The sequence below is a fragment of the Dipodomys spectabilis genome, unplaced genomic scaffold (genome assembly GCF_019054845.1).
Source record: "Dipodomys spectabilis isolate Male_0828 unplaced genomic scaffold, ASM1905484v1 ptg000178l, whole genome shotgun sequence".
NCBI classification, from domain to species: domain Eukaryota; kingdom Metazoa; phylum Chordata; class Mammalia; order Rodentia; family Heteromyidae; genus Dipodomys; species Dipodomys spectabilis.
In genome coordinates, this window is record NW_024870855.1 from 12,735,368 (window position 1) to 12,762,627 (window position 27,260).

Below are 27,260 nucleotides of genomic sequence, written 5' to 3' on the forward strand. Positions count from 1 at the left end.
GGGTCTGGAGCAGGGATTGGGCAGGAGGAGGTTGGGCAGGAGGGCTGCACAGTAGGAGAACCCATGTTGGTCTCTTCTCTGCTTGGTTTGTGCTAAGGCCCAGGGAGTGCTGACCAGATATTCAGTTTCATGAACGTTCATGCTGCATGTGTCCAGAAAGAAGGAAGGGACAACTGATGCATGTATATGACAAGTACCAGAAAGTGCTAAGCAAAAGGGCTGATAAATCGTGCATCTCCAGAATTTTCTTCTGTAGCCATACCCTGGGAACCCTTTGCATTTTCATTGTTGGCTTGGATGGATCTTCTAATTTTTCTTGTTGTTTCTGAGTCCTTATGTTTTATTCTTTGCTCTAGTCTGGATCATTTCCTTAACTGATAATTACAATTTTATTTCATTTTTGGTGCTAATCATGGGGCTTAAATTCAGGGCCTTGTACTCTTGCATGGCTTTTCTGCTTAAGACTGGCATTCTAACCGCTCAAGCTACACTTTTACTTCTGGCTTTTTGCTGGTTCACTGAAGATATGAGACAAATGCAATAAATGAATTTGTCTACTTAGGCTAACTTTGATCTCTGATTTCTGCCTCCCAAGTAGCTAGCTAGGATTATAAGCTTGAGCCACCATGCCTGGCTAATTATAGTTATTATAAATGCCCTACCTGATATTTATAGAATATTTGAGTCTAGTTCTAATATTTTATCTCTTTAGACTCTTATTTTTGCCTTTTATTGTTGCTTGTATTTTCTTTTGTTGCTGTTGAGAGCAATATATGACTTGTCAAGTAAAAAGAACTGAGACTGACTCTTGTTTTTAAAGATTTTTATTAGCCTCTCTTATTGTACAATGAATTTCATTGTGATATTTCCATACATGAACACAAAAGATCCCATTAAAATCGTCTCTCCTATCACGCTCTCTTAGTGCCCTCCTCCTTATTAAAACAATTTCAACAGGTTTCATTGTTCAGATAAGTGCATATGAAGTTCTACCAGATCTATGTATATGCCTGTATTTTAGATCTAGATTCCACAAATGAGCAAATACATGCAGTATTAATCTCATTCAGTGTGATGTGCTTTCCAGCTCTCTCCATTTTTCTGTAATGACATAATTTCACTTTTCTTGATGGCTAAGTAATATTCCATGGTGTATATGTGATTTATTTTCTTTATCTGCTCATTGGTTGCCAGGCTTTTCAATGGATTTCAGTTTGGCTATAGTGAACAGTACTGCAATAAACATGCATGAGGAGAATTTTCTGTCTGTATGCTGCTGGGCTGGGCATCTTGGGGTAGAATTCTCACTCAGATTTTTGCCCATTTCCTCTTTTCAGCCTTGGGTGCTGCCAATCCTGGAGTCTCTGGGAGACATTGCATTCAGATATTCTAAGTTAGTTACTGTTCATCTCTTGTCCCTGGGATCCAAACAGAGCTGCTCTTATATAGCCTTGTGTTGTTTTTGCCTTTGTCAGCCATGGTATAAGCCGTTTTCACTGTATTTGATTCTGGTGCCCTGCATCTTGTATATACATTTTTCTAATTTGGGGAGAGGAAGGGAAATAACAAAATGCTGAAATAAGGTTTCAGGTTGACCCATTGTAACAATGAGATGTACAAGACACTGTATTGCAAATGAACTGTACAACTTGGCTGGGTGGGGGGAAGGAATTGGGGAGGTGGGGAGGGAAGGGATGGTAGGGGAAAAACAAAGGATGAGGTAACAATGCTCGATAGGAAATATACCCATTACCTTACTCATGTAACTGTAACCCCTCTGTATAGTATTTTTACAATAAAAAATATATATGGAAAAAAGTCTTAAAAAGAAAAGAGAAGAAACCTCACTTATATCCCTTTTCATAGATGCTTAGGAGAAAGAAGAGGGGATAGATGCCTTCCCCATCGTCTCCTGCCCTCTTGTTTGTGGTACATGCGGGGCTTTGAACAGGTGTGCTTGGGTCTTCTGCATGAGTCACAGTTAGGTTTTTGTCCTTTTATTTTGACTCATCACTTTTGTTAAAGTAACATGTATGTGGGGAGCTCCCCTCGTTTTCCCAATGTTAGATCTGTTCCACTGGCTTCTTGTCTGCTAAAGAGTCAGTTTTCTTGCTTTTCTTGTACTTTATTATTAAGTAGTTGTATAGCGAAGTTACAATTCTGTAAGTCAGGTTATATAAGTACGATGTCACCTCTTGCTTCACTCTCCTCCATTCCCCCCTTCCATCCCTATCCTCAACTTCAGTAGTTCATATTTTACATAATGTACGTTGAATAGAATGACATATAATGTAGATACAGTCTACATCTAATGTAGATTCAGCTTTCTTAGGTTCACCATCAGTATTCAGAACTGACAGTAGAAGCTCTAGCTCTAGATGGGGCAATCCTGGGGCTAACCCCAGGGTTAGTGTGTTCTTTATATTTTTCTCAGAAAGGAGTAAGGCGAGGTTTTATTGTCTTCAAGTTTCCTATGTAACAATTGAGAATGATGGTGCTTTCTCATTGTGGTTTTTTGGTGAATCGTTACTTCTCTCTCCTCAACCCAGAATCATCTTTTTAGTGTGTCTTCCTTCCTCTGGTTTTCTTAAATTCTATATTGGTGACCTGGCAGAGGTGTGTGTGTGTGTGTGTGTGTGTGTGTGTGTGTGTGTGTGTGTGTGTGTGTATGTGCACACATCAAGTGCCTTGTCATCTGGGACTTCCTATCCCCATTTGGGAAGTGCTACTGTATTGTTCCTCTAGAACTTCTTCCTTTCCATATTATCTTTGCTCTATCTGGAGCTCTCTTAGTCAGATTACATATTCCAGATTGTTCTCTCATCTTGAATAACCCTTTGTGTTAGTTTTCGCTGTCTGTCTTTTGATTTTTGTTTTATTGGATTTTTTTAAAACCTTATCAATACCCTTTTTTATTTTGTCTAATAGCTCTTTTATTCTAACTAGTTTTCACTTCACTTTAATATTATTATTTTGTTTCAGCAATATTTTCTCTTATCTCTGTAGACATTATTGTATTTCTCTGAAAGTTTTTTCCTCTACATTGCATTGCATTGCGTTGATTTATTTTTCTTCCCAGGTTCTTATTTTCCTTTTGCTTTGGACTTTGATCATGCTGAATGCTTTTCTCAAATACGTGATACTCATTGTCTATCCATCATTATATTCAGGAGCATTAAAAGCTAATGGCTGTGTGGGTAGTCTTTCTCATAGTGCATAGGGCAGCATTTTAGCAGGTCTCTTATTAGACAGGTACATGATGGCATTTTCTCTGGAATGCCTCAGTGTCTCAAAGAGAAGAATCTAAGACTCCTCAGCTCCATCCTTACCCCTGACCTCCACAGTGCTGAGCTCCTCCAGCCTTGGGTCTCTTGAGGGTGATGCACATACTTACTCCCTTCTCGCTCACAGTGGTGCCACATCTACATCATGCCCTCCCTTCCCTAGCAGGACAACTCACACTTACTCCCTGCTTCTTTCTCTTTTGTTCCTGAGGATCCTTGGGGCTCTGGTGCCTTTTGATGTGTCCACATCTAGTTGTCTGTTTTTTATTCTTGTGGAGTTTTGGGTGAGAGATCTGGGGGGTAAAACCCTGGTGGACTTGCTTGTCCTTACCCACACAATTGGGCCTGTGCCTTCGAAAGCTCAGGGGATTCTCCTGCATTTTCGAATCCACCTGAGTGTCATCTTATTGAACAGGACGTGGTTTCATGTGGCCTGTAGAGGCTGCTTTATGTAGGTTTACAATCTCATTCTACTAATGATCCTTGGAGGGTGGTGGTGGTGCTCTGCTCTACTGAAGAGGAAAACTGCATGTTGAAAGGGCTTGTAGTCACGTGGAAGGATAGGAATTTGAACTCACATATGTCTAGCAGCTCTTCCATAGACCACAGAGATGATAAAGAAGAATAGAGGTCTCGTTTCTGAGGTACCATCATGGATCCGTGTTCCAGGTTAAGCAGGACAGAGGAGGTGCCTAACCAATGTGATTTGAGGCCATGGATAAGGTGATGGAGAAGGATCTTCCTGTCCTAATGCTTTAGGGTGTGCAATAGTCTCGGGTTTTAGAGCATTGTGTGGAAGAGTCTAGAACTCTAAATACTCAACAACTTCCAATGGCCTCAGCCAAGATCCAGGTCTTGAGTGTCTTGTTACTCCTCCCCAGGACCCCTAGTGGGAGGAGGAGTTCTCTACATGGTGGAACAACTTCACATCTGTGTTTGAGACAAAGGTTAACCTCCTTTTGTCATCATTTTCCCCAAAGAATGTTCATAAAAGAAGGAAAAACCTCCACCGCATTTAGAGGGTAAGGTGACTTGCCTTGATTTTCCACCCTCCCGGGACCTTGAGGTGAGAAGCCACATTGTATGTGACTGAAGCATGGTCCTGGCTGCTGATCAGGCCATGAGAGGATTTCACCGGTCAGAACCCGGGGCTGGGCCTCAGATGTGAGTCACCTCTTAGGGCATGGTTTTTCTCTGTAGCACTTTTGGTCAAGTTCTGGTAGAATTTGAGTTTTCCTTCCAAGTCTGGCCCCAGGTAGGGAGGAAGGTAGGGATAGCAAAGACGGAGTCAGATGTAGGAACACATGTGCATTAATGTACATGTGTACGGGTGTATTGGCATGCATACAGGTGTATGTACACACATATGAATGCATGTGTGTCCACACATGTCGACACATCTGTGTGCACATGCACGCATCGCCTCAGGTTCTAGTTGGTGTTGAGCCCAGCCTGCATCTTCTGGAAAGCAAGCAGGTTTCAGATGAGTCAGATTAGACTGAGGGGAAGTAAAGTCTGATCTCCAAGCACAGGTACTGAGTGTTTAGGTGATTTTCTGAAAAGCTGAAGTAAAACATCATCTTCTCATTTTCCCATAACACAAGAGAGGCTGGTGGCCCAGGGCCTGCCCCCACCCCCACACCCCCCACCACGTGGGTGAAATTCAGGGGATAGCAGACAGCAGCTTAAGTTATGACATTGGTGACTGATGGGCCACTGCGTTCATTTTCCTATCAGACACAACAGAATGTATACCACTTATTTCTGCACATAAGAAATCCTTCCCAGGAGCAGTGTGGGGAAACAGCCTGAGGTTTGATGGGACAAATAGATATGCTGACTTCCCTCCCACCCTCCTCGCCTCCTGCCTTCCTCCCTCTCTCCTCCTTCCCCTTTCTTGCTAGGAAAATCAGGAGCTTTGTAGATCTGTTACCAGCAGTGCACACGGCACATTACACACACAACTGTGCACGTGCAGGTAGTCCACAGTGAGGTGTGGCAAGTGGAAGGCTGTACAGCCGCTTCATGTGCATGTTGTGGTGATGACAGTGTGGGGTTGAAGGTCAGAGACCAGTTGGGTTGAGTCAAGTTACAGGAAAAGTCAGAGTGAGCACAGGAGGAGGGTTAGGAGGGGGAGGCAGGAAGGAACTTCTATGCTGCAAAGGCATGTGGTACTCTGGAGAAAGTGAGAATGGCTGTACCTCTAACAGTTAGGAGTAACAGGATAGAGGATTAGGCAGGGTGGATTAGGCCACGTCTATCCTTCTTTGTCTCTGTCTGTCTCTGTCTCTATCTCTGTCTGTCTCTGTCAGTCTGTCTGTCTCTCTTTTCTCTCTTCCTTCCTCCCTCCTCCCTCTCTCTTCTTGTGTTCTCCTTATACAAATCAATCCTGGACTAGGACCAATACCAGAGCTTGGACTACAACCATCCTCTTTGTAGCTAGGACCTAGATTATGGGCATAAGACAGACTGGGATATTTTCCACAGCACAGGATAACAGTATTTCAAGGCATGAGTCGATTGTGTGTTATCATGTGATGGTGTTTATTATCTTATTCAATTCTCAAATTAGTCCTTCAAGACCAGTTTAGAGCCAGTTTAGCTTTGAGAGGCAAGATGTGAGGCATATCTAATCTTAGGTGTATTGAATTCCTATGCCTGGGTTCATTCTACCACGATGAGAATCGAGAACATGGCAGGAGGGATTTGAGGCCTATTTTGGCAATGCTTTATGCTCTCTGTGGACCTGCCACTAAGGCACCAAAGTTTCATTTTGTGCATGTTTTGCCATTTTCTGGTATCCCTCTGCCTTTATCTCCTAGCGTCCTCAGATGTGGGCTTTGGAATACATTGTCCCTTCCCTTGAAAGCACTTGGCCTGCTCTCTGACAGAGCTCAGGCAGCTATGTGGAGCTGGCTCCTGAGTTACAGCAGCTGTGGCCAGGATGTTCACTGAAGATGGGGATGCCCGCGATCCCCCATGAGTTGTGTTTTGGAGGTTAATGATAATGCACCAAGCTCCAGGTGCAAGCTCTCAGATGCGGCCCAGCTGAGTCACCCTCTTCACATGAGCAATGTCTGTTCGTAGAATCCTGATCAGGAATTCTATGCAGCCTACCATGATGGGTCACCAGGGCCTGAGTAAGGGGTAGGCGCCAGGCTGCAGGGAAGCCAGGGCCATTTGGTACACATGGGTCTCACAAGCTTCTTGTCAACTGCCTGTGGCTGCCTGCCCTTAGTGATAATTTCTATGGCTCTTGAGGAAGCTATAAATATCTAAAGGGCCTTTGACAGAGAGCAGGTTCCTTACTCCTGTAACTCCACGCAGTATAGCTGGAGGTCAGGCAAGGTTGGCAGGCTGGTGACAAGGGGTGGGAGATGAACCTAGGTTGGTGGGAAGATGGAGGCGGGACAGAGATGGCCGATCAGGGAGCCTCTGTAGACTCCAGGCCGCCACCCGTGGTCACACACTGTGGACAGGACCTTGGGGGCCTCTATGGTGGTGGTGGTGGTGCCTGTGGTGGGTTCTTAGACAACATGACTAGAGATACCTGCCATGCAGGACTGCATTGGATTGTCCTGTTAGCAGTCTCCTCGGAGGCAATTTCCTCATCTAATTCATAGCAACACCTTCCCCTCCTCCACAGGTTTCTTGGTTGCCCTGAAATGGACACACATTTCTTAGCAATAGAAGAGGAAATTGCTTGGCTCCAAGTAGTCAAATCCACACACCCTCCACGACATCCAGCACAGCATTCTGTACTTCCTTCCTGTTCTTTCTTTTTTTGGGTCCGGTCGTGGGGCCTGAACTCTGGGCCTGGGCGCTGTCCCTCAGCTCTTCAGCTCAAGGCTAGCGCTCTACCACTTGAGCCACAGCGCCACTTCTGGCTTTTTCTGCTTATGTGGTGCTGAGGAATGGAACCCAGGGCCTCATGCATGCAAGGCAAGCACTCTACCACTGAGCCACCTTCCCAGCCCCTCCTGTTCTTTTTTTAAAATGTAATTTAATTTTTATTTGTAAGTACAAAGGAGTCGCCATTCAACAAAGCAACATACAAACACAATGAATCTTGATCAGTGTCACTCTTTCATCGTTCTTCCCCAGCCCCCCAACCCTACCCCTCCCGTCAATTTTCCTAATTTGGTAGGATATGCATTGAATCTTACGACTGCATTTCCCCTCTTCCTCTCTTCTCATCTTCCTCATCTTCACCCCCTCCCCTCTCTTCATTCATCTTCACTCCCCTCCCTTTGAGCCTACTCCACCTTTGAGTGCTTATTTCTAGCCTTACTAAGGAATTATGTCATCTAAATTCTCCCCCGCTCTACTATATTTTCATTAGTACATTTGTGTACACTTGGATTCCACTCTGTATATTTATATATTTACATATTAATTCTAGCCTCTACATAGAAGAGATAACATGATTTTTTTCCTCCAGGTCCTTCTATTTCTTTATAAAAGGTACAGTATTATTCTTTCTAATGGCCGAGTAAAATGTTATTTATTTTTGTCGGTCGTGGGGCTTGAACTCTGGGCCTGGGCACTGTCCCTGCGCTCTTCAGCTCAAGGTGAGCGCTCTACCGCTTGAGCCACAGCGCCACTTCTGTTTTTTTTTTTTTTCTGGTGGTTTATTGGAGATAAGAGTCTCACAGATTTTCCTGCCTTGGCTGGCTTTGAACCTCGATCCTCAGATCTCAGCCTCATGAGTAGGTAGGATTACAGGCGTGAGCCACTGGCACCCAGCTCTAAAATGTTATTTTGTATGTGTGTATGTGTGTGTGTGTGTGTGTGTGTGTGTGTGTGTGTGTGTGTGTGTGTGTGTGTGTGTGTGTATCACATTTTCTTGATCCATTCATCCATGGAGGGACATCTGGATTGATTCTATACGTTGGCTATGGTGAATAGCGCTGCAGTGAACATAGTGGTGCAGATGGCTTTTCTGTATCCTGGTTTGTAATCTTTGGAAACTTGGGGAGGGGAGGATGGAGGAGCTCTGGACAAGGCCTTTGTGCTGTGTGGTGTGGGGGAATGCTCCTGAGCTGCGTGTCAGCAAGCTTGCTGGGCTCTGTGCTGGGTGATGTGTCTATCAGGTCTGGAGCTGGGAACTGGTGCTAGTGGATGCATTTATACCCTAGGAATCAGCAAACACTGCAAACCAGGGCTTTGGTCTAGATCTCCAGTCCAGAGGTGGTGCTTAAGCATTTACCAGCATACCACTGCCATGGCACACTGGCAAGAGAGGACAGCAGAGGGGCACATTCCTGTCAGAGGAAGAGAAGGAGGAGGAGGCGCAGATTTTGATTTTTGTCCTTATACTGGGGCATTCTCCCTTAGCTCTTCAGCTTAAGGCTGGTGCTTTATCACTTGAGCCACAGTTCTGCTTCCTCCAGTTTTTAAGAAGCAGCAAAGGTGACCATTTTGTCCTCATTTGGCCAAGACTTTCTTGCATTTAGAATGAAAATTTCAGCAACACACTCAGAACAGGGCAGGCAGGTTACTTGGACATTCTAAAGGCAACTGGGGTGGCAACTATACTTGGAGGTCAGATGACACCTGCTCCAACTTGCAGATATTACTGGGAAAACTGCTTGAAAGAATGAGAAGCTAGATGCCAGTGGCTCATGCCTGTAATCCTAGCTACTCAGGAGGCTGAGATCTGAGGATCAGAGCTTGAAGCCAGCCTGTGCAGAAAAGTCCATGAGACTCTCATCTCTAATAAACTACTCAGAAAAAGCCAGAAGTGATACTGTGGCTCAAGTGGTAGAGTGCTAGCCTTGAGCACAAAGAGGCGAGGGGACAGTGACCAGGCCCTGAGTTCAACTCCAGGACTGGCAAAAGTAAAAGAAATAAAAAAGAAAGAAAAGAAAAGAATGCTGTTTTTTATGGTGTCAGGTAGATTTAGTAGAATAATGTTTTTTAAAAAACACAACATGGGTTGGGTTCCAAAGGCTCATGCCTGTAATATTAGTTGGAGAATTGAGGGTGGAGGCCAGCTTAGGCAAAAAGATCATGAAATCCTTACTTAAGACCATGAAATCAGCCAGGTGCTAGTGGCTCATGCCTGTAATCTCAGCTAATGAGAAGGCTGAGATCTGAGGAGTGTGGTTCAAAGCCAGCTTGGGCAGGAAAGTCTCTGAGACTCTTAATTTCCAATTAACTACCAGAAAATCAGAAGTGCTCTGTGGCTCAAAGTGGCAGACCCCTAGCCTTGAACAGAAGAGCTTGGGAACAGTGTCCAGGCCCTGAGTTCAAGCCACATGGCTGACAAAACAAGATCATGGTCATGAAATTTTTACTTAATGGGAAAAAAAAATTGGTGTGATGCATGTAGCTATTGTCCAAGTACGGTGGTTCTCCATCCAAATAGGGGATCACTGTCTAGGCTGGCATGGGCAAAAAGTGAGGTCCTATCTAAAAAGTAACCAGAGCAAAAGGGCTGAGGTGCTGCTCAAATGATAAAGTACCTGCCTAGGAAGTGAGTTCCCTTAGCATCCTGCCGATATGCAATTACTTTCCTTACGAGATTATTGTTTTCTGCCATCTTAGAGTTCTTTTGTTTTTCCATTTTTAAATGCTAAAGCATATGTCAAAGCAACACTTCAGAGCAAGTAAGTTGAGCCTTACTGCCTGCTCAGCCTCTGAGTACTGCCTCCCTGGCCAAACAGAAGGCGTTGGCAGGGCACCCCAGGTTTACACTTGATTGTGTTCAGAGCTGATGGCTTGACATTTGCCTAACAGTCTGTGCTAACCAGGAATTTGTCTATGTTGTTTGTGGCCTTTTGCTCTTGATGTCAGATTTGGTCATCTGGAGCTTCCACTTTAGAAAGCCACAGCACTTAGTGGCTAGCAGGATGGTCTAGGTAACTGACAGGCAGCAGAGCAGAAGAAGATATCCCTCAGTTTTAGCCACAAGGTCAGGGCAGGACAAAGAGAACACATCCCAAGCTTGCTTTACCACAGTGAAATCAGATGAAAAACACACTGAGGAGCTGTTTCATTCCCCCCAACTACCCCCCTGTTCCCCCCCCCACTTGCCCCTGGCCTAGGATGCTGGCTCAGACAGGAAAGGCCTTTAGACATGGTACCATGTGGGTAGTGCCATACAGTGCCACTCCTCACGTGGTTTGGGGGTGTGGTGAGGCTGGCAGCAAGCTTCCAAGGCCCCTTCAATGCAGGGGGGAGCCAGAGCACACATTGTCTGGAATCCCTGGCCAGAGTTCTAGCCCGCCCTTCCTCTGGTCTTCCCTCACACAGCCACATACACTCCTGTCCTTTGCCAGAGGTTCTGCCCCTGCCCAGCCTCTGCGGCTCTGCCTGGCTAATAGGATATATCCTCCCACCTGGCCTTCCATCCTGCCCCCATCCCTACCAGGGTCAGTTCCCAAAGCAGTGGCCTTGGTGTCATCATCAAATGGGAGTCATCAGGCAATGTCTCCACTCTGTTCAGGACATTACAGCAAGTCCTTGTCCCTCCTTTCTACTCTGAGTAAAAGCCAGTGTTTCCAGGGATGAAGGAAGGGAGAAGGGGGGCACTCACATATGGTGGATGGGCAGCCACCATGGAAATCAGTATGGAGGTTCCTAAAAAAAACCAACCAAAAACCAACCAACAGTAGAATGGCTGCCCTGTCATATCACTCCCCATGTTTACATGAAGAAAATCAAGACAGCATACTTTAGAGGTGCATATTTTATTGTAGAACTGTTCACAATAGCCAAGAAATGGACACAGACACAGATACAGAAAGACAGACAGACAGACACATACACACACATACACACACACAGGAACATATTACTCAGCCATAAAAATTGAATGAAATTATGAGAATTGGAGGATAGCATATTAAGCAAAATAAGTGGGCTCAGAAAGACAAGTAAAAGGAGAGAGATGACGGGAAAGTAAAAGAGGGATCATTAGGAAGGGGAGTGGTGGGAGGGGGGGAGAGAGGATGAGAGTGGGTAGATCAAACACATATACGTATGTACGCAAGTGTCACAGTGAAACCCATTAATCTGTAGAATTAATATGTGTTAATAATTACAATAGCGATTACAGTTTACATTCTTACATTATAATTTAAACTTACGAATGTATATACCTCACCCTGCAGAGAAGCTGGTGTTCATTTGATGTTCATTAAGCACAGTGCCCCTTTTGAAGAATTCCAATGTGCTCTTTGCAAGTTATCTTCTTTCAGTTTGTGTAATTTTTCTCTTTGTGCTAAGAAAAGCCTGCTAGAGTTGCATGTGTGAAGTGTGCGCGCGTGAAGAAGTGGCTGTGTCTCCTCTTTCCTGGATCCAAGATACAGATCCCTTGCCTATCCAAGCATACTCAGTCCAGAGCTTTCATCCAATTCCATCAACCCTTAAACATTTCCACACCACCACTGTTGGTGTACAGGTTCAAGCTTCCTGAAAGAAAAAGTTTTGAAATGGAAATGTGAACATGATCATTAGTGGAAAATGGTCTTTGATTGGTAGTAGAGCAGAGTCCTTCAGCTTCCTGTGTGGTCAGAGGCAAGTCTGTGCATGCCAAGGCCATCTGAGTCCCTGGAATTTGCCACCATGGAGTAGGCCAGGGTGGATGATGGGGTCCACAAGTGCAGGCACAGGTGTTGGGAATGCTTTCTTAATCTGTGGCAGCCCAGAGCCCATGCAGGGGGTGGTGGGGGAGGGGGAGGAGAGGAGAGCACAGAGTCCCCTCAAGTACTGAGTATAATTCTGTAATTCTGGATCTCGACTTGGAAGGTCTGTGGAAAGGCCATCTTGGCTGGCGGTAACTTCAGAGTTGTTCAGGTGCCCTTATCTTTATTTTCTTTTTGTGATCAGCAAGGAGACGACCGTTCTTTTCAGCTCTTAGCATCTGATCCAGCTCCTCTATTCTGTCCTCATTTCCATATCCCATCCTAGGAAAATGTTCTGTCTTCATTTCTTGTACTTCTTGCATCTGCAAGAGAGGAAAACTACGAATGGGAGGCAGTTGAAAGGCAAGGAAACAGGAAGGGAAATGATTCTGTCCTGCTGTAATGAAGCAAGCATGAAAATACGTAGGGGTCCATGTGTTACTGCAGACTCCACGGCCCTTTAGCAGAGGAAGGAACAGATGCTGTTGAGATCAATATAAGAAACTGTGGTGTTTAAGGGCTCCTCTGGGTTAAAGATCTACAGGCTTTGTCTATCCAGGCTTTGCGTTCCCATGCCCAGCTCTGCCAGCATGCCGGGCTTTTGTCATTTGAACCTCCCACACAACAGGGTCACCTCTGGGGAAATTCTGCTATGAGGACTCCCTGGGGTGGTCCTTGGCACCCTCATAGTGGCATTCTGAGAGTCTTTGAGGCCTGCAGACCGGTGACTGGGATGGTGGCCCTCAGGAGAGCTGCAGGGTCCTCTCCAGTTTGTCGTGTTGATGCCAGCCATCGTGGCTTTGGCTCCTTTGGTTTGGAAGCCACCATGGCTACAGAGCTTGACTGGTGGGATGCTCAGATTCAGCATCTGACAGACAGATGCATCCTGTGCATGCCAGCGACAGGCTCTGGCTCCAACCCAGTGCTGCTCCTTGCCCTGTAGGCATGAGTTGGTAGCTGGAGGTACCACATGAGGGCTCCACAGGATGTCTGCTGGTGGCCAGGGGGACACACATGGTGTACATTGGCCATGTCTGTCACTGCCTGCACTAGTACCAGAAGCAGTGTTAATGCGTGGGGACAGATTGGGCTGGAATGCACTCTCTGGCCCACCCAGGTTAAACCAGTCCTTTCCACAGTCTCTGTCCACAAGTGGCCTTTTAGAGCTGAATTTGACCCTGCTCAGTTATCCAGATAGCCGAGAAGCATGTCAGCATGGGTCTCTATGCATTATGTCGGCAGAAAAGGTCTTCCCCTCCTTTTGTGTCCCTGGAGGCAAGCCTGTCTGTGATCTGCTCCAAAATGGTGCTTTCCTTCAAAGGTGAAAAGCGCAAGCCACAGCTCCTCTGCCCTGTTTTCTCCTCTCGGCCTCTCCTCCCACAGCTTCTGTACACCATTTCACAGGTCATTAAATGCCAGTGGGCCAGTAAGGGAGCTCTGCTGGGGTGAGGTCAGGGCTGCAGTGCAGACAGGGATTTTCCTGTGTGTACAAACACCCAGCACATCGCAGCCTTGGTGGAGGGAGCTCTGGAGCACCCGGCCTCAAAAGCTAGTCCAGTTGGAGAGGTATGGATCTGTGCTACAGTTATTAGCAGCTGGGAGAAATAGGAGCTCTTCACTGAAGTGGGGATACTGTTCTTCTGCTGGATTTTAGAGTGAGAGCAAGAGCAAGAGCGAGAGAGAGAGAGAGAGAGAGAGAGAGAGGCAGACAGAGACAGAGAGACAGACAGACAGAGACAGAGAGAGACAAAGTGTGACAGAGATAGACAGATACACACAGACACACACACACAGATAGAGACAAACAGTGACAGAGACAGACAGACAGATAGGGATGGACAGATTTGAGAGAGAGACAGAGTGAGAGTTCAGTCGCTACAAGTCCTTATGTTTGTGATACTTGGCAAGTGTTTTAGGAATGATTTTTCCTTCCCTCCTTTGTGTTCTGTTTACAGTCCTTTTTGACAATGCATTTATTAGTAATGTTTTTCAGGACTAAGTTAGTAATGGTAGAAGGCAGATTAACTCTGAATTGCTAATCGAATCTATCACAAACTGAATGCTATGAATCTCCTGGCCAATATTCGGACATAAACACATTTTCTATAAACCAGATGAGAATTTCGAAAAGCCCCAGTGATCAAATAAGCCTCTGAGATCACATGTAGTCAATGGTGTAGCCCGTTGTCAACAGACTCTCATAGTTTAAATCTTGCTATGAAATGTGCAGAGATCAGTCCTTAAAGGTTCCTCTCTCACTTGCTAATCCCAGTGTTGTGACAGAGACAGATTAATTCATTGATTAGTGAATAGGACACAGGGCCACAAGTCCCCAGAGAAGGGTAAGAGCCTCCTGTATCACTTAGTATTGGTCTGGCAGAATGGTGGGAAGGACACTGGTAGAAATATCTAATTATCAGTAGATGTCCTCAGATGCCAATGGAACTGATGAGTCCCATGTAAGATATGTAAGGGACTTTCTCTGTGCTATTTGAATGGGTGGGGTTGGATGTGGCAGGAATGTTCTTTGTGCCAGGTGGAGGGAAGGGAAGTATTAGAGACTGGTTGATCCCAAAGCTCTATTTGTTTTGTCCATTCTGAGAGAACAATGAATGCGGACAGGACATAACTTGGCCCGGCCAAGGCTCTTTTCCAGGACTCAATGCCTTCTTCAGTGCTATAGAGGCACTAAGTACTTCCTGAGTCACAAAAAAATCTTCCTGAGATTTTTTTTTTTCTTTCTCCCTGTACATCTAACCCAAGGCTGTGTCTGTGTGCCAGCCACCTGGGATGAGAGACACCTTTCTCTCCCCCCTCCCAGTTCCAGGATGGTTCTGGAGGACTTTAGGCAGTTTGAGAGCCCTTAGCCAGGATTGGAGCAAGTGGCGCTCACCTATAATCTACTTAGGAAGCTAAATTCTGAGGATTGTGGTTCAAAGCCAGCCCAGGCATGAAAATCCCTGAGACTTTTTTTTTTTTTGAACTCTTCAGCTCAAGGCAAGTGCTCTACCACTTGAGTCACAGCACCACTTTTGGTTTTCTGGTGGTTTTTATTGGAGATAAGAGTCTCGCAGACTTTCCTGGGTGGGCTGGCTTTGAACCGTGATCCTCAGATCTCAGCCTCCTGAGTAGCTAGGATTACAGGCTGAGCCACCAGCGCCCGGCTTCCCTGAGACTCTCATCTCCAATAAACTACTCAGAAAAAATCCAGAAGTGGAGGTGTGGCTCAAGTGGTAGAACACTAGCCTTGAGCAAAGGAGGCTCAGGGACAGTGCCTTGGCCCTGAGTTCATTCAAACTCCAGGACTGGAAAAAACCATTGGGTCTAGTTTTCTATTTTCCATACAAACCTCACATCAGGCTTGGAAGAGTCTGTTAGGCCTTAGAAGTAGAAATCCTGACTCTGCCGGCTCTAGCTGTGTGTGGGCACCAAGGATCATGGACACATTCAAGGTGACCTGGTCCTGATTTACTAGCAAGGATTAGGAAAGCATGCAGGTGGGAGGGATTCATGACATTTTAGTCTTTTATCCTCTTGGATCTTCAAATTTCATGCCCTTCTGGGAATCACAGGGGCCAGGCGGACACTCCAGAGGTCCCCAAGGACAATTTTGAAAATGCTGTCAGCAGTGGTTACAATCTCTCGGTGCCTTGTGCACTGAACCAAACAGAAAGCTGCATTTCACTACTCTGGAAGGTGCCGGAAAGCACGTTCTCCACCGGAAACTTGGAAGCTAACCCTCTGAACCCCGAGAGCTTCCCTGGGCAGTGTCTATGTAGCCTCTTCCTGAAGACCTACATCTGTTGGTTCAAGTCTAGTTGAAGGTTCATTTGTTTCCTCACCTCTTCTGTGCTCTTGGCTTCTATGTGCCAGTGTTTAACCCTGGGATCTTAAATCAGATACATTTCATAGTCTTCTGAGGAGTGCCCAGTGTGGGACTGGGCCCCGTGACCTCTGCAGCCGGGGATAGCACAGCACAGTGGATCCTGACCTCCATTGGCAGTGAAGCCCTCCTTCGCTCACATCTATGCCTCCAGCCCTCACTTGTACCCCTGTGCTCACCTGTGTCCCTGCCTGCATCGGTGCCCCTGTGTCCACCTCCCTCACCCTGGGCTCTCACCTGCTCCTCACAGCCACCACTATCATGCCCCTTCCTGCTTTAGGATCATGGTGCCTGCTCTTCCTTCTTTCTTCTACTTGTTCCCTGGACCACTCTTTGTGCAAGTCTGGGTTCGGGTGTCTCCTGCTCATGGAAGCCATCCTTGACCACCTGGGTAGATTCACCAGGGCTGCCCAAACTGCATCCCTCTCCTCCTCCTCCTCCTCCATCAGAAAGCTGCGCAATTCTCCCCACAGAATCAGAGCCACTCAGGGAAGCTTCAAAACAAAGGCAGCAGCCATGAGACACCATTCTGAGGCCCAGCTTTTGTCTCTTCCTTCTGGACACTTGGACTTGACCTCCCTCTGCCTCTGGAGGAAGCCTAAGCCTCCTGAGCAGCTAGGATTACAGGTGTGAGCATTCATGCCTGGCAGAACACAAATCTTAGTGGGACGTGGAGCCGTTGCTGCTGGAGCCTGGGTTGAGAGTACGGGAAGGGCAGGGCCTCTGGTCTTCCTTCTTTCATCCACTCCCAAAAGCTGTTTAGAACCAGGCCTGGGGCAGTGGTTCTCCACATTTAAATGTTCTTCATGTAGTGGGAAGGGACTCACTGATTTATGGACATTTGGGTCAGAACTTGGCTTACTGTAGCATCAGCAGTTTTATATGAACAGAAATTTCAATTTCATTAGTTCTGCCAAGTTAATTCTGCTGGCCTAGCAGAGGCAGAGCGGCCATAGGGCCAGGAATGGAGAAGATGCAGGCCACTGTCTCTCTGCTGCTGCTAGCTGAGGGCCCGTGGGCCAGAAGGAGGGCAGCACTTCAGTTCTAAGCCACGGCTCTATGATCATAGGATGAATAATAAATATATGCCACTCGCTTCAGGGTTGTTCGAAGGGGCTAGCATGTGCAGTGTGGTGATACCTTCATATGGCATTGCCAAGAAACAAAATTATTCCTGGATCTATTTATCAAAATGACAATGGCTCCTTAGTGCTCTGCCCACCTCAGGGCTACCTGGTTTCCTTTTATGAGCTCTGACGGATAGGAGGTGGGGAAGGAGCTAGACATTCAGGAGTCTCCAGTGTTCAAGGCTCCATAGGGACAATCCTCCATAGGGAAAGGTGTGTCAGGAGTCTTCTACTGTAATGACAGATACCTGACTCAAACTGGCCTAAAGTTCAAAAACAAACAAACAAACAAACATTGCAGAAGGAGTACTTATTTGTTTCATGTAACTTCAAAGTATATCGGTGGCTTGGCTTCAGATATAGCAGGATCAAGGGACTCCAAAGGTTTTTCTATCTTTTCCCTTTGTTTCTCTAGGTTTTCTCTGTCTTTTTGTTGATGTCATTTTTCTATTGTGTTCTCTTCACTGGTGGGAAAGAGAAGGTCAGGGCCGAGGTAGTGTCAGGCCTATGCTTGAGAACAAGCTGATTTTCTTCAAGTGGCCTCCTCCACTTCCTCATGGGGAAGTGGTATTGGAGCTGCTAGGACCTGTTTCAGTCCCCTGCCATTCCTGGTCTGAGTGCATTGTTCAGTGATGTAGGGGACATGACTCTTACTCTCTAACCTTGGTTGTGTTTCCTCTCTAACCTTGGTTGTGTTTCCTACATCATAGACAGCCTGGGGCAGGCGGGGGTGGGGTAGGGGGGGAGACCTGGGTCTTGATGTAAGCTTTTGGGTCTCATGAAAACATGGCTGGTATAGGTCAGGCCATGGTTCTCAGTTTAAGCACGTTGAACCCTGGAAAGAGATCCACAGTACATAGTAGGCTTAACCCGGCCCTCGCCAGAGAAGAGAGAGGGGTGTGGCAGTCAGGGTCTTAAGTCCTTGCTTCGTCTTTGCCATCTCCTTGGAAGGGTGGCATGGGTTTCTGTTAGAGCAGCTGATGGGTCTGGACACTTGCTGCTCCCCTTCCCCTCCCCATGAGCTGGGATTCCATTCTGTCTCTTCCCACACTTTCTCCTCTTCCCAGAATCTCTGGGTCACCTTCTCAGGATATATTTGTGGTGCTGGCTTCTCAGAGCACTATTTTAGATGAGGGTTAGTCCTTTCTTCCAGTTTCCCCCATCTCTCCTTGTCTTTTTCTGGTGAAGGTGGTTCTGTGGACAGAGTTGTCCCCCCCCCTCCCGTACCACCATTGTGGGATGAGTTGGGGAAGGCTATGTGGCCCTGGGGGGGGGGGTCAGCCCACATGCAGGGGTGGGGGTGGGAGAGGCACCCTGCCACTGCTTCCAGTGCCCTGAGTTGCCCCCAGAATCCCCCCCCCCCCAGAAGGCACCTTGATGGTATCCATGTGGCACCAAGGGCAGGCACTGACCTCATGGATCAAGGTGAGTGTTTGGGATGGGATAGTGGTAAGTTTCTGGGTGACAGTGCTCAGCCTTTTCTGGCTGTATCTGTTTTCGCCGACTCTTCATCTTTCTTAGCTGAGAGCATGTGCACATCTGGGGGCTGGGGCCCACCAAGGGCTACCTAGCATCTTTTCCTCATGGCTGTTGCAGGATCTGTGGTGGAACTTCCCTGAATGCCAAGCTCAGGGCTGCATGCACGAAGAACACGTGGCTGACATCTTCTCTTGGAGCCACCCATGGCTTCCTGCTCCTGCAGGAGAGATCCCAAGCTTCTTCTTGATCACAAGGGCTGGCTGAGCCTTCTGGCACTTTCTCCTGGTGTTCTTAGTTAGGCATTTAGAATCCATCCGTGTTTCTGTGCCTCCTTTCATACTAGGTTATCTTTACGGCCATTTGTTTCCATCCACCTCCCACGAGAGTGGCTTCTACACATCTACCTTCATGATCCAGTTCAAATGTCACCTAGACCCTGGACCTGATTTTTCTGCTGTATTACTGGGGTTCCCTCTGCTCATGGGGCAGCCAGGCCCTTCCAGTCTGTACCATCCTACTGGTCTTCTGATTTGCCTGTAGGGAGGTGGTAAGGTACCAGGAAAAGCCTGGGTTTGAGAGCTGCTCTGCCACTGATAGTTGTTTGTCCCGACAAGAATTATCAGTGTCAACTGAAACTGTTGATGAAATGAACCAAATAACCTGGCCAGACTCAGCTGGTACTCACCATGGTAGCTGTTGCTCACTTGTAGGGATGGTTGTTACAATGATCAACTCATCTTCATGTCTGCAAAGGCTTGAATTTGTGTTCTTGTGAAATAATTGTCTAGCTTCCCCTTGAACTCCTCTAAGAACAGAGAGTGCCCACTACTCTCAATGCTGATGGCTTAGAGGTTTGCTAGTACTTAGGCTGTGTTACTATGTATCAATTAGAGGGTATATATATATATATATATATATATATATATATATATGTATATATATATATATATATGCATATATATGTCTTTACATACACACATACACACACACACACACACATACATAATATGTGTGAACATGTGTATATATGGGTATGTAGAATTCAGTGGTGTTTGGCCATGTGAGATTTCCTAAAGAGTCTTGACTTGAATCTGACTTAGAATGGAAATTAATCTCCAATGCAAAGTTGTATGTGGTATTATAGCTTTCTTTGACCTTTTGTTTCCAGGTCAGTTTGCACCCATGCTTTGTTGCTTCTGTGCAGTATGCTGGTAGCAATTACAGCTTGTGGTGTTGTGACTTTTAAGCTTACTTTGTTTGGAAAGGATAAAGAGAGAACAAACCCCCAGTAACATAAAAGCATGCATGGCTGAGAACAGTAGTACTTTATAGACAGAAGAAAACTTTACTTAGGTTAGAAAGAACCCTGGTTCAGGAAGAAGGAATCCTAGAGGCTGTTCTGTGATATTTTGGCCTCAGTTTTCTTCCTGTTAAAATGGGAGCATTGGGCACTCAGAAATGGGGTAGAGGGCTGGACAACGTCTCTGGGACCTGATAACCCCTCTTTCTATGCAGTCAGAGCAGCTCTGACTTGAGGATCTGAAGCCAAAGTATGCATTGTAAGTGCTTATAAGATATATTTGAAATTATTTGTTATTTGAAATAAACTATTCCATTGCTTTAAAACCTTCAAACTAAATTATCTTTCAGGCCTCTTCCAGTTTTGAAAAATCATTGTTCCCTTGAAATACAGCAAAGTTATTATTATTTTTTTTGTTTTGGTCGGTTGTGGGGCTTGAACTCTGGGCTTGGGCGAGTGCTCTACCGCTTGAGCCACAGCGCCACTTCCGGTTTTCTAGTGGTTTATTGGAGATAAGATTCTCACGGACTTTCCTGCCCTGGCTGGCTTTGAACCGTGATCCTCAGATCTCAGCCTCCTGAGTAGCTAGGATTACAGGCGTGAGCCACTGGTGCCCGGTCAAAGTTATATTTTTAAAAGTCAACTTTCTACTATTTAAATTTTCTTTTCCTGAAATGAAGCCAAATGTTCTTTTAGAAACTCTTGTCAAGTTTCTCTTTCTCTTTCTCTTTCCCTTCCCCCCCCCCCCCCCATCTCTCTCTCTCTCTCATTTGCTTCATTGCAGTGTAAGGCTATTCTTTTTCCTTCCCAAAGTGCCTTCTCTCTGATGTATCAAAACCTCACCAACACTGGGACAGGACCTAGGAATTCGTCCTGTATCATTCCCTTTTCTTCCATCCCAGGCCTGTTGTCATGGAGACCACTGCAATGTGTACATGTGCTCAGTGGTAGTCACCTCTCCTCAGCCAATTTTCTTCTGGTCCGTACATGTGGCCTCCAAGAGTAGTCTAAGGGAGCAGTAGACACAGGAAATAGTTTTGCTTGGTTTCTTTACTTCGCAGAGATGGAAAAGGGAACCTCATGGAGTGGGACACATTTGTACTGGCCGAGATTGTGGGCCTTCCCTCAGGGTCTGGCCATCTCTGTTCTGTTCCCTTCCTAGCAGGGAACCCCTAGTGCTTTGAGTTTCTTATCGTAGAGAGGATGTGAGAGTCCCTCTGGAGAGACATGAATCTTACATAAGCATGGATCAGGGGGAGTCTGCAATTGCATGTGGTATGTGTGTGCTAGTTGCATTGCATTGCTGCACCTTCATATTGGGACTGCAGGCTGCACCATATGGGCCAGCCCAAGGAAACACCCCGTCTGCAACCATGCAACCACGTATGTCTCTGGTCACCCCCCCCCCCCCCCCCAAGCAAGCTGCCAAAGTAATTTCTTCTATTGCTGCTCAGTTCCCCTGGCACTGAGTGGGTGATTGGCTTTCTTCTCATAATTGAGCTCCGCATGACCACATTGGTTGTTTAATATCATCTATGTCTGGCAATAATGCCTGAACTCAGGATGGACAGCTTCCAGAGCAGTGTTAAGGACTGACATTGACTGACTGTGGGTGGCAGGCTTGTCCACCAGAACTTTCTATGGGAGCCTTCTCTGTTAGGGTGATCGGAGCTGGCTACACAATCCTTATCCTCTTACCTAAAGTAGCCTGGCAAACTTGGCCACCATTGTGTTAAGCATTTTTGTCATTGTCTCAAGAAGGGAACTTTGCTTGATCAAGGAAGGAAAGTAGTGCTCACCTTTACATTTATCTTTCCTTTGGGAAGCAAGCTCTGAGTTATTTGATGGAAACAGAAAGAATACTGAGAAGTGTGGCTCAAAGACACCTGGCCTGTCTGGGAGACCATGCCGGGCAGGCCACAGGTGCTGCAGGCTGGCTCTCAGTATCCATATCCACAGTGGGGCTGGCTGGGGAGGGGGTGGCAGCCCGGGAAGGGACCTCCCCACCTGGAAGGGCATGTGGTAATCAATTCTGTGTTAGATTCCAGGCAATTTGGGCACAGAGGCGAGTGGTCTGGTTTTGATCCTGGCTTTGATTTTGTCCCTGGCTCTCTGATCTCCTGTCCTGCCCTTCCCTCCTTCCACCTCCATACCTGCTCCCTTCCCCGGGGATACCTTGTCTTGACATTGCCAGTAACCTCTGGAATCACCTAAGCAAGCACAACTCTGGGGAACTGAAACCCTGCCCACCTCTGCCCCCTCCCTCCCCCCCAGCAGCGCCGCCGGGACCCTGGGCATGGGAACTCCTGCCTCCTGGGTTGGAATTCTGGCTCTTTTTTCCCCCCCTAGCGGAAAGCTCTGGCTAGAAACTCGCGCATCTCGCTGCTGCTGCCGCTACTGCTGCTGCTGCTGCGCCCTAGTCTGCGTCCCTTTTGGGGTTCACTGCCTCCTCTTTGTGGGCTCGGTGAGCCCAGGTTTCTGTATGTGGCTCGTGGTCCGGAAGCGGTGTGGCAGGGCTGGGGACTGCGGAGTGTGGGTGCCAGGCCAGGATCTGGTGGGGTGTGGACGGCGGACCCCGCGCGCTGACCACCGCTTTTTCTCACTTGTCAGCCCCCTGGCCTGTCCGCCCTGCTGGTAAGTGAGGGAAAACTGGGGTGACGTTGGAGAGAGGGGCGGGGGCTCAGGGCGGAGCTGGGGCGCGGTCCGGGTGCGTCCTCCCCGCCTGCTCCTGGGCTCGGCTCTGCGCCCCACCCCGCGCGCTCACCTCCCCATCCACACCTCTGCCTCTCTCCACGCCCACCCGAGCCCCTTCTCCAAACCCCGAGGTGCGCGGGCCACCATCGCTCTGTTCCCGGCTTTGTTTAGTGGAAGAATCAGAGCCAGCCCGGAGGAGCGCAGTCTTCACCCCTGCCTGGGCACCGGAGCCTGGGCATCCCTGCCCTGGGTACTGGAAACTGGTCCCCATCCCGGCCGGCCCGGGCACCGCGCGGTCCCCACCCCTGCCCTGGGCCGGGCCATGGCCGCTTCCTGCCGCAGCTTCCAGGGTGCACCTGGGGCCGGGATCCACCTCCAGCCGCGCCCACTCTGAGCCCCGTGGGCGCCCCGAGGGCTCTGCGGGGACCAGACCCCCCCTGACCAGGCTGGGAGCCAACCGTCAAACTCTTCCCGCCTCACCCCAGCGAGAAGCGGCCGCGATGGAGTCCCCGACCAAGGAGATCGAAGAATTCGAAAGCAACTCTCTGAAATACCTGCAGCCCGAGCAGATAGAGAAGATCTGGCTGCGGCTCCGAGGACTGTAAGTGCACCCCGTGCCCCTGGACCCCTTTCCTCTTGCTCTCCTATTTGCCCCCATCATCCCAGCTCCTGCATCGCCTTTAAACCTGGCCCTGCAAGACCCACATCTGCCCTGTTAATTACAGTCACTGCTCTCTGCCTCTGGGCACAGCACCTGGCCGGCCAAGTCCTTCTGTTAGGGTCCTGAGGGGAGGGGAGGGGGGGGGTCAGGTGCAGCTCTTAGATTAGCCATGGTCCTAGCTCTACAGCAAGGAGCTGTTTCTGACTCGTTCTGTCCAGGGAGAAAAGTTTGGGGAGCTTGATCAGGGACTTTTAATCAGAGTTTTGTTTTGAAAGCTTCTTGCATCCACTTTGGGAATGGTTCAGGATTAACAAACAGTTCTAATTCAATCACCCTGGAAGCTCCTTTTCCTTCTTTCCAGCAGGATTCAGCATCTGGTATTTTCTGAGGAGTCTTCCTAGCAGAGAAATGCTTACTACAAGAAGGGCTGTTTGGGGCAAAGCTGAGGTTAGAAGCAGTGATGGAGTTTTCCTAGCAGTATGGGAGATGCAGGCAATTATCTGAGCTGCTGGCCCGGAGTGGAGCAGCTGGAGTGCTAGCTGACAGGAAGGGATGTCTGAATTTTGGTCACCATGATGGCTTGAGTTTGGTTTGGGGTACTGGCTTAGGGTGTGTGTGTGTGTGTGTGTGTGTGTGTGTGTGTGTGAGAGAGAGAGAGAGAGAGAGAGAGAGAGAGAGAGAGAGAGAGAGAGAGAGAGAGAGAGAGAGAGAGAATGAACATCGGAGAACATTCATAAACAATGAACAGCTGCAACCTTCATTAGAAACTGCACCGATTCCCCCTCTGGTCACTGAGCAACTCCCAAATACACTTACATGACTTCTCCACATAAACGGCAGATATTTGCACCAGAAATTTAGTGTTATTTAAAAGAATAGCTTTTCTCCGCAAGTTCTGCAGTTGTTCTGTTCTTACCAGGACAGAGTTGGGAAAACCAGTTCCTTGTGTGTTTTGCTGCCACGATTGCTTTTGAAAACTCTCTCTCTCTCTCTCCCTCTCTCCCTGTCTCTCTGTCTCTCTGTCTCTCTCTGTCTCTCTCTGTCTCTCTCTCTCTCTCTCACACACACACACACACACACACATATTCATGCACACAGCAAAACCAAACAAATAAAGAGGCTCTGATCTAACCCATCTAACTAAGCCGAGCTATCCCAACAGGATTGTCCATTTCTCAGGGGAAGCAATAAATAGCATGTGCTTCTTTAAGGGGTCCCCATAGAAAGGTGCGATCTATAACAGACTTTCTACCAGGAACACAAGTGAGCTGCAGGGCTGTGGCTCTCATGAGAAACCAGGCCAAATATTTTGGTTTTTGACTTGTCTGGCTGCTGCTAGTGGAGCTGTAAACTTATTTGGAAGTCATGTCTGGCCAGCACGCTCCTCTGATAGCTCATGAGAGCTGTGTTTATGGTAAGCTCATGTTCACTGTCCTGCGCATGATGTCCAATAACCCTGTGCAGCACACAGGTTTTTTTGTGTTCACAAAGCCTGCGTCTGTGGCATGTGGGATGGTGTATCCAGGCTAGAGTCTTCCTCTTCCTGGCCAGAGGAGCACACTCACAGGACTTTTCTGGCTCTCTGGCTGCTTCACAAGTCAAAGACATGTCATGAAGCTTACTCCTCAGCTAGACTAGAGGGAGCATTTGGGTAGATCAGCAAAGCTGAGTTGAGAATGGGGTAAGAAAGCATTTAGCACTTATACCTCACTGTCTTGTAGCTTTCTCAGCTTCCTATCTGCAAGGCCTCTCTCCTTGAGGCGTTGTCCCGTGATGTAGCCACTGTTTGCTTTTCTAGTCTCTTCTATCCACCATATCCAAGAGAACCTGGTGTCTTTGAGCATGATAGCCATGGGTAGACTCTTTTTGTCCCCCCTTTTCCCTCACAGCTGCCCCAAGAGACCTTAGTAACACTTTCTAATGTTATCAGAATACATTTCCTCCATGGTGGGGGCTTCTACTCTTATGATTCATTTACTTATTTTAACAAAGCAGTGGTGTTATAGCTGCTGGAGACCCTAGAAAACAGAGCCCATGTATGCATCTTGGAATGAGCCTTCAGCAGCCCACAGAATGGAAACTCCAGGGCGTGGAAGGAGGTCTGCATGGGATCTGGTGCCTCACACCAGACAGCAGCATGAGAAGGGAAGCTGCATTTTCACGGTTTTTAGAGAGAGCCAGCACCACAGCTGAACTTTCATAGTAGTTTATTGCCATGGTACCCTTGGGGACAGGGCTTTATAAGTGACCACAGATGGTCAGCACTTCAGTTCAACTGGTGTGTAAGTCCTGTGAGTCCTGGATTGGTCAGTCTCTCCCTTCATGAACTTTTTGTTGATTTTTTAAAAAAAATCTCCACCATTAGGATGTAAGTTTCATAAGGATGGATTCTGTTGGTGTACCTCCCCCAACCCCCAGGAGCTCTAGTCTCCCTAGCAGGGCCCAGGACATAGTAGATACTCAATTAACGGGTGATAAAAAAATACTCTTAATGTGAACTTTGTAATATGTAGAATGAAGATGAATTTCCATTTGAGTCAGCCTGTGGGCCATGAGACCTATCACCTGAGCCCTGAGCTAGAGGCTTTATTAACAGCCTAACTGGAGTAGAGTAAAATCTAGGAAAGCGATGACTCAGGATTAGGTACCATTTTCATGCTTACTGAATCTCTCTCTTTCCTTCCCCATGGCCCCTTTTCTGCATTCATGAGATATGGTCTACTAGGAGAAAGAGGTCAGCTGTGGTTGTGATCTAGAAGGAATCCACAACACACAAGGAATGTGGAGGAACCATTGGTGGGGTCTCCCCAGCTTTCCCGGGCTCTTCTCCACCTCTGAGGGCTGCAGTCTGTTTGTTATACACATTGTCTACCTCCCACAATTGGAACAGAAGCTGTGGGGTGGGGTGGGGTGGGGGGAGACTCTGTCCAGCTCACTGATCAATGCTCAGTGCCTGTAACATTCCCCAGTATATGGTAAATTATCAACACCGATTTGAAACCTAGAGCTGTTTCACGTGGTTCTCAAAGAAAGTAACTAGGAAAAACTCGAAAGCACTGGCCACTCTTTGTGTTGTCAGCATACAAAGAATATGGGAAATAGGAGCTTCAAACACCGCAGAGCTGAGGGTGTTTAACCTGTAGGTCTAGTGTGGCCTTTCTGAGTGAGGGTCCCTAAGGGAGGTTCTTCTCACTGCTGCCCAGGCCCAGGCTGACTCCCTGGCATCACGGCCCTCGACTCCATTCATGCACAGGTCCACGTTGCTCTTGGTCTGCACACCTGAGCTTTCCTGTCACCTGGGCACCATTGCCCTCTGCTCTTTTCAGAGAAGGCTCATTTCTCACTTTTCTAAAAGCTTTGGTTGTGTTCTGTAGATTGTTGGATTGTTTCTGTTGCTTTTATTCACTTCTGTTTTTGTTCCCCTCTTGGTACTGGGGCTGTGTACTGCTGATGGACTGCTCAGCCCCCTTCCCCCAGCTCTTGGGCTTTTACTTTGTTTTTCAGATAGAGTAACAGGCTTTCCTTAGACTGGCTTCTGGCTGCACTCATTCTACTTCAGCCTGCTGATTAGCTGGGATTAAAGACAGGCCTGGACCATCACCATGCCTGGCTTGTTGGGATATTTCTTTTTCTTCCTAAGAGGCTATGGAATTTTTAAGAGTCATGCCCAATCACCTTGTGACCATGGCTTTTCCACTAGTGAGGCGCAGCGTGAGTTGGTGTCTGATGACTTGGGGAGGCCTTGGGCTGCTTGGAGTTGAGCAAATAGATCATGGCTCCTACCTTGGGCCCTGACCAAGAGTTTTTCTGTGCCGGCCTATAGGTGTTTCTTTACTGATTTTTTTTTTTTTTAAAAACAAGACCCAGAGGGCTGGTTTCATTAATTCCTTGGCATTTATTGTCATAATTGTAATTATCTAAGCTCTCAGGTCTTCACTTTCCCCAACTATGAGGTAATAGAATAAATTTTATGCTTATGCAATGCTTTGTGAAAATGATGAATTTTGCATTATTTAAGCAACATTATGAGCACAAAGGCAGGTAAATGGTTAGTAGACTGGACAGCTATTGTTTTTGTCTGTGCTTGGGCTTTCCTACTCCTGAATATAGTAACAGCCTTTGATTCTCACTCTATTCTGTAAGCTCTGTCACAGGGCTGGGCTCCTGGCTCAGCTCTGGCTGGTCCTGGGGTCCTGTCTTCC

General features: G+C 47.3%; 1 protein-coding gene across 8 annotated transcripts in view; it reads left to right on the forward strand.

Annotated features, from left to right (window-relative positions):
- Pde1c (phosphodiesterase 1C) overlaps positions 1–27,260 on the forward strand; it is a 253,566-nt gene that overhangs the window by 72,126 nt on the left and 154,180 nt on the right. For 2 of the 8 annotated variants that reach the window (XM_042695108.1, XM_042695110.1), the window contains exon 1: positions 22,839–22,998. The exons of the other annotated variants lie outside the window; for them this stretch is intronic. In XM_042695108.1, coding sequence (XP_042551042.1) covers positions 22,898–22,998 — 101 coding nt within the window. In that variant the 5' untranslated portion in view covers positions 22,839–22,897. Of the gene's footprint in view, positions 1–22,838; positions 22,999–27,260 lie in introns of those variants that run through there. 8 annotated transcript variants of the gene reach the window in all.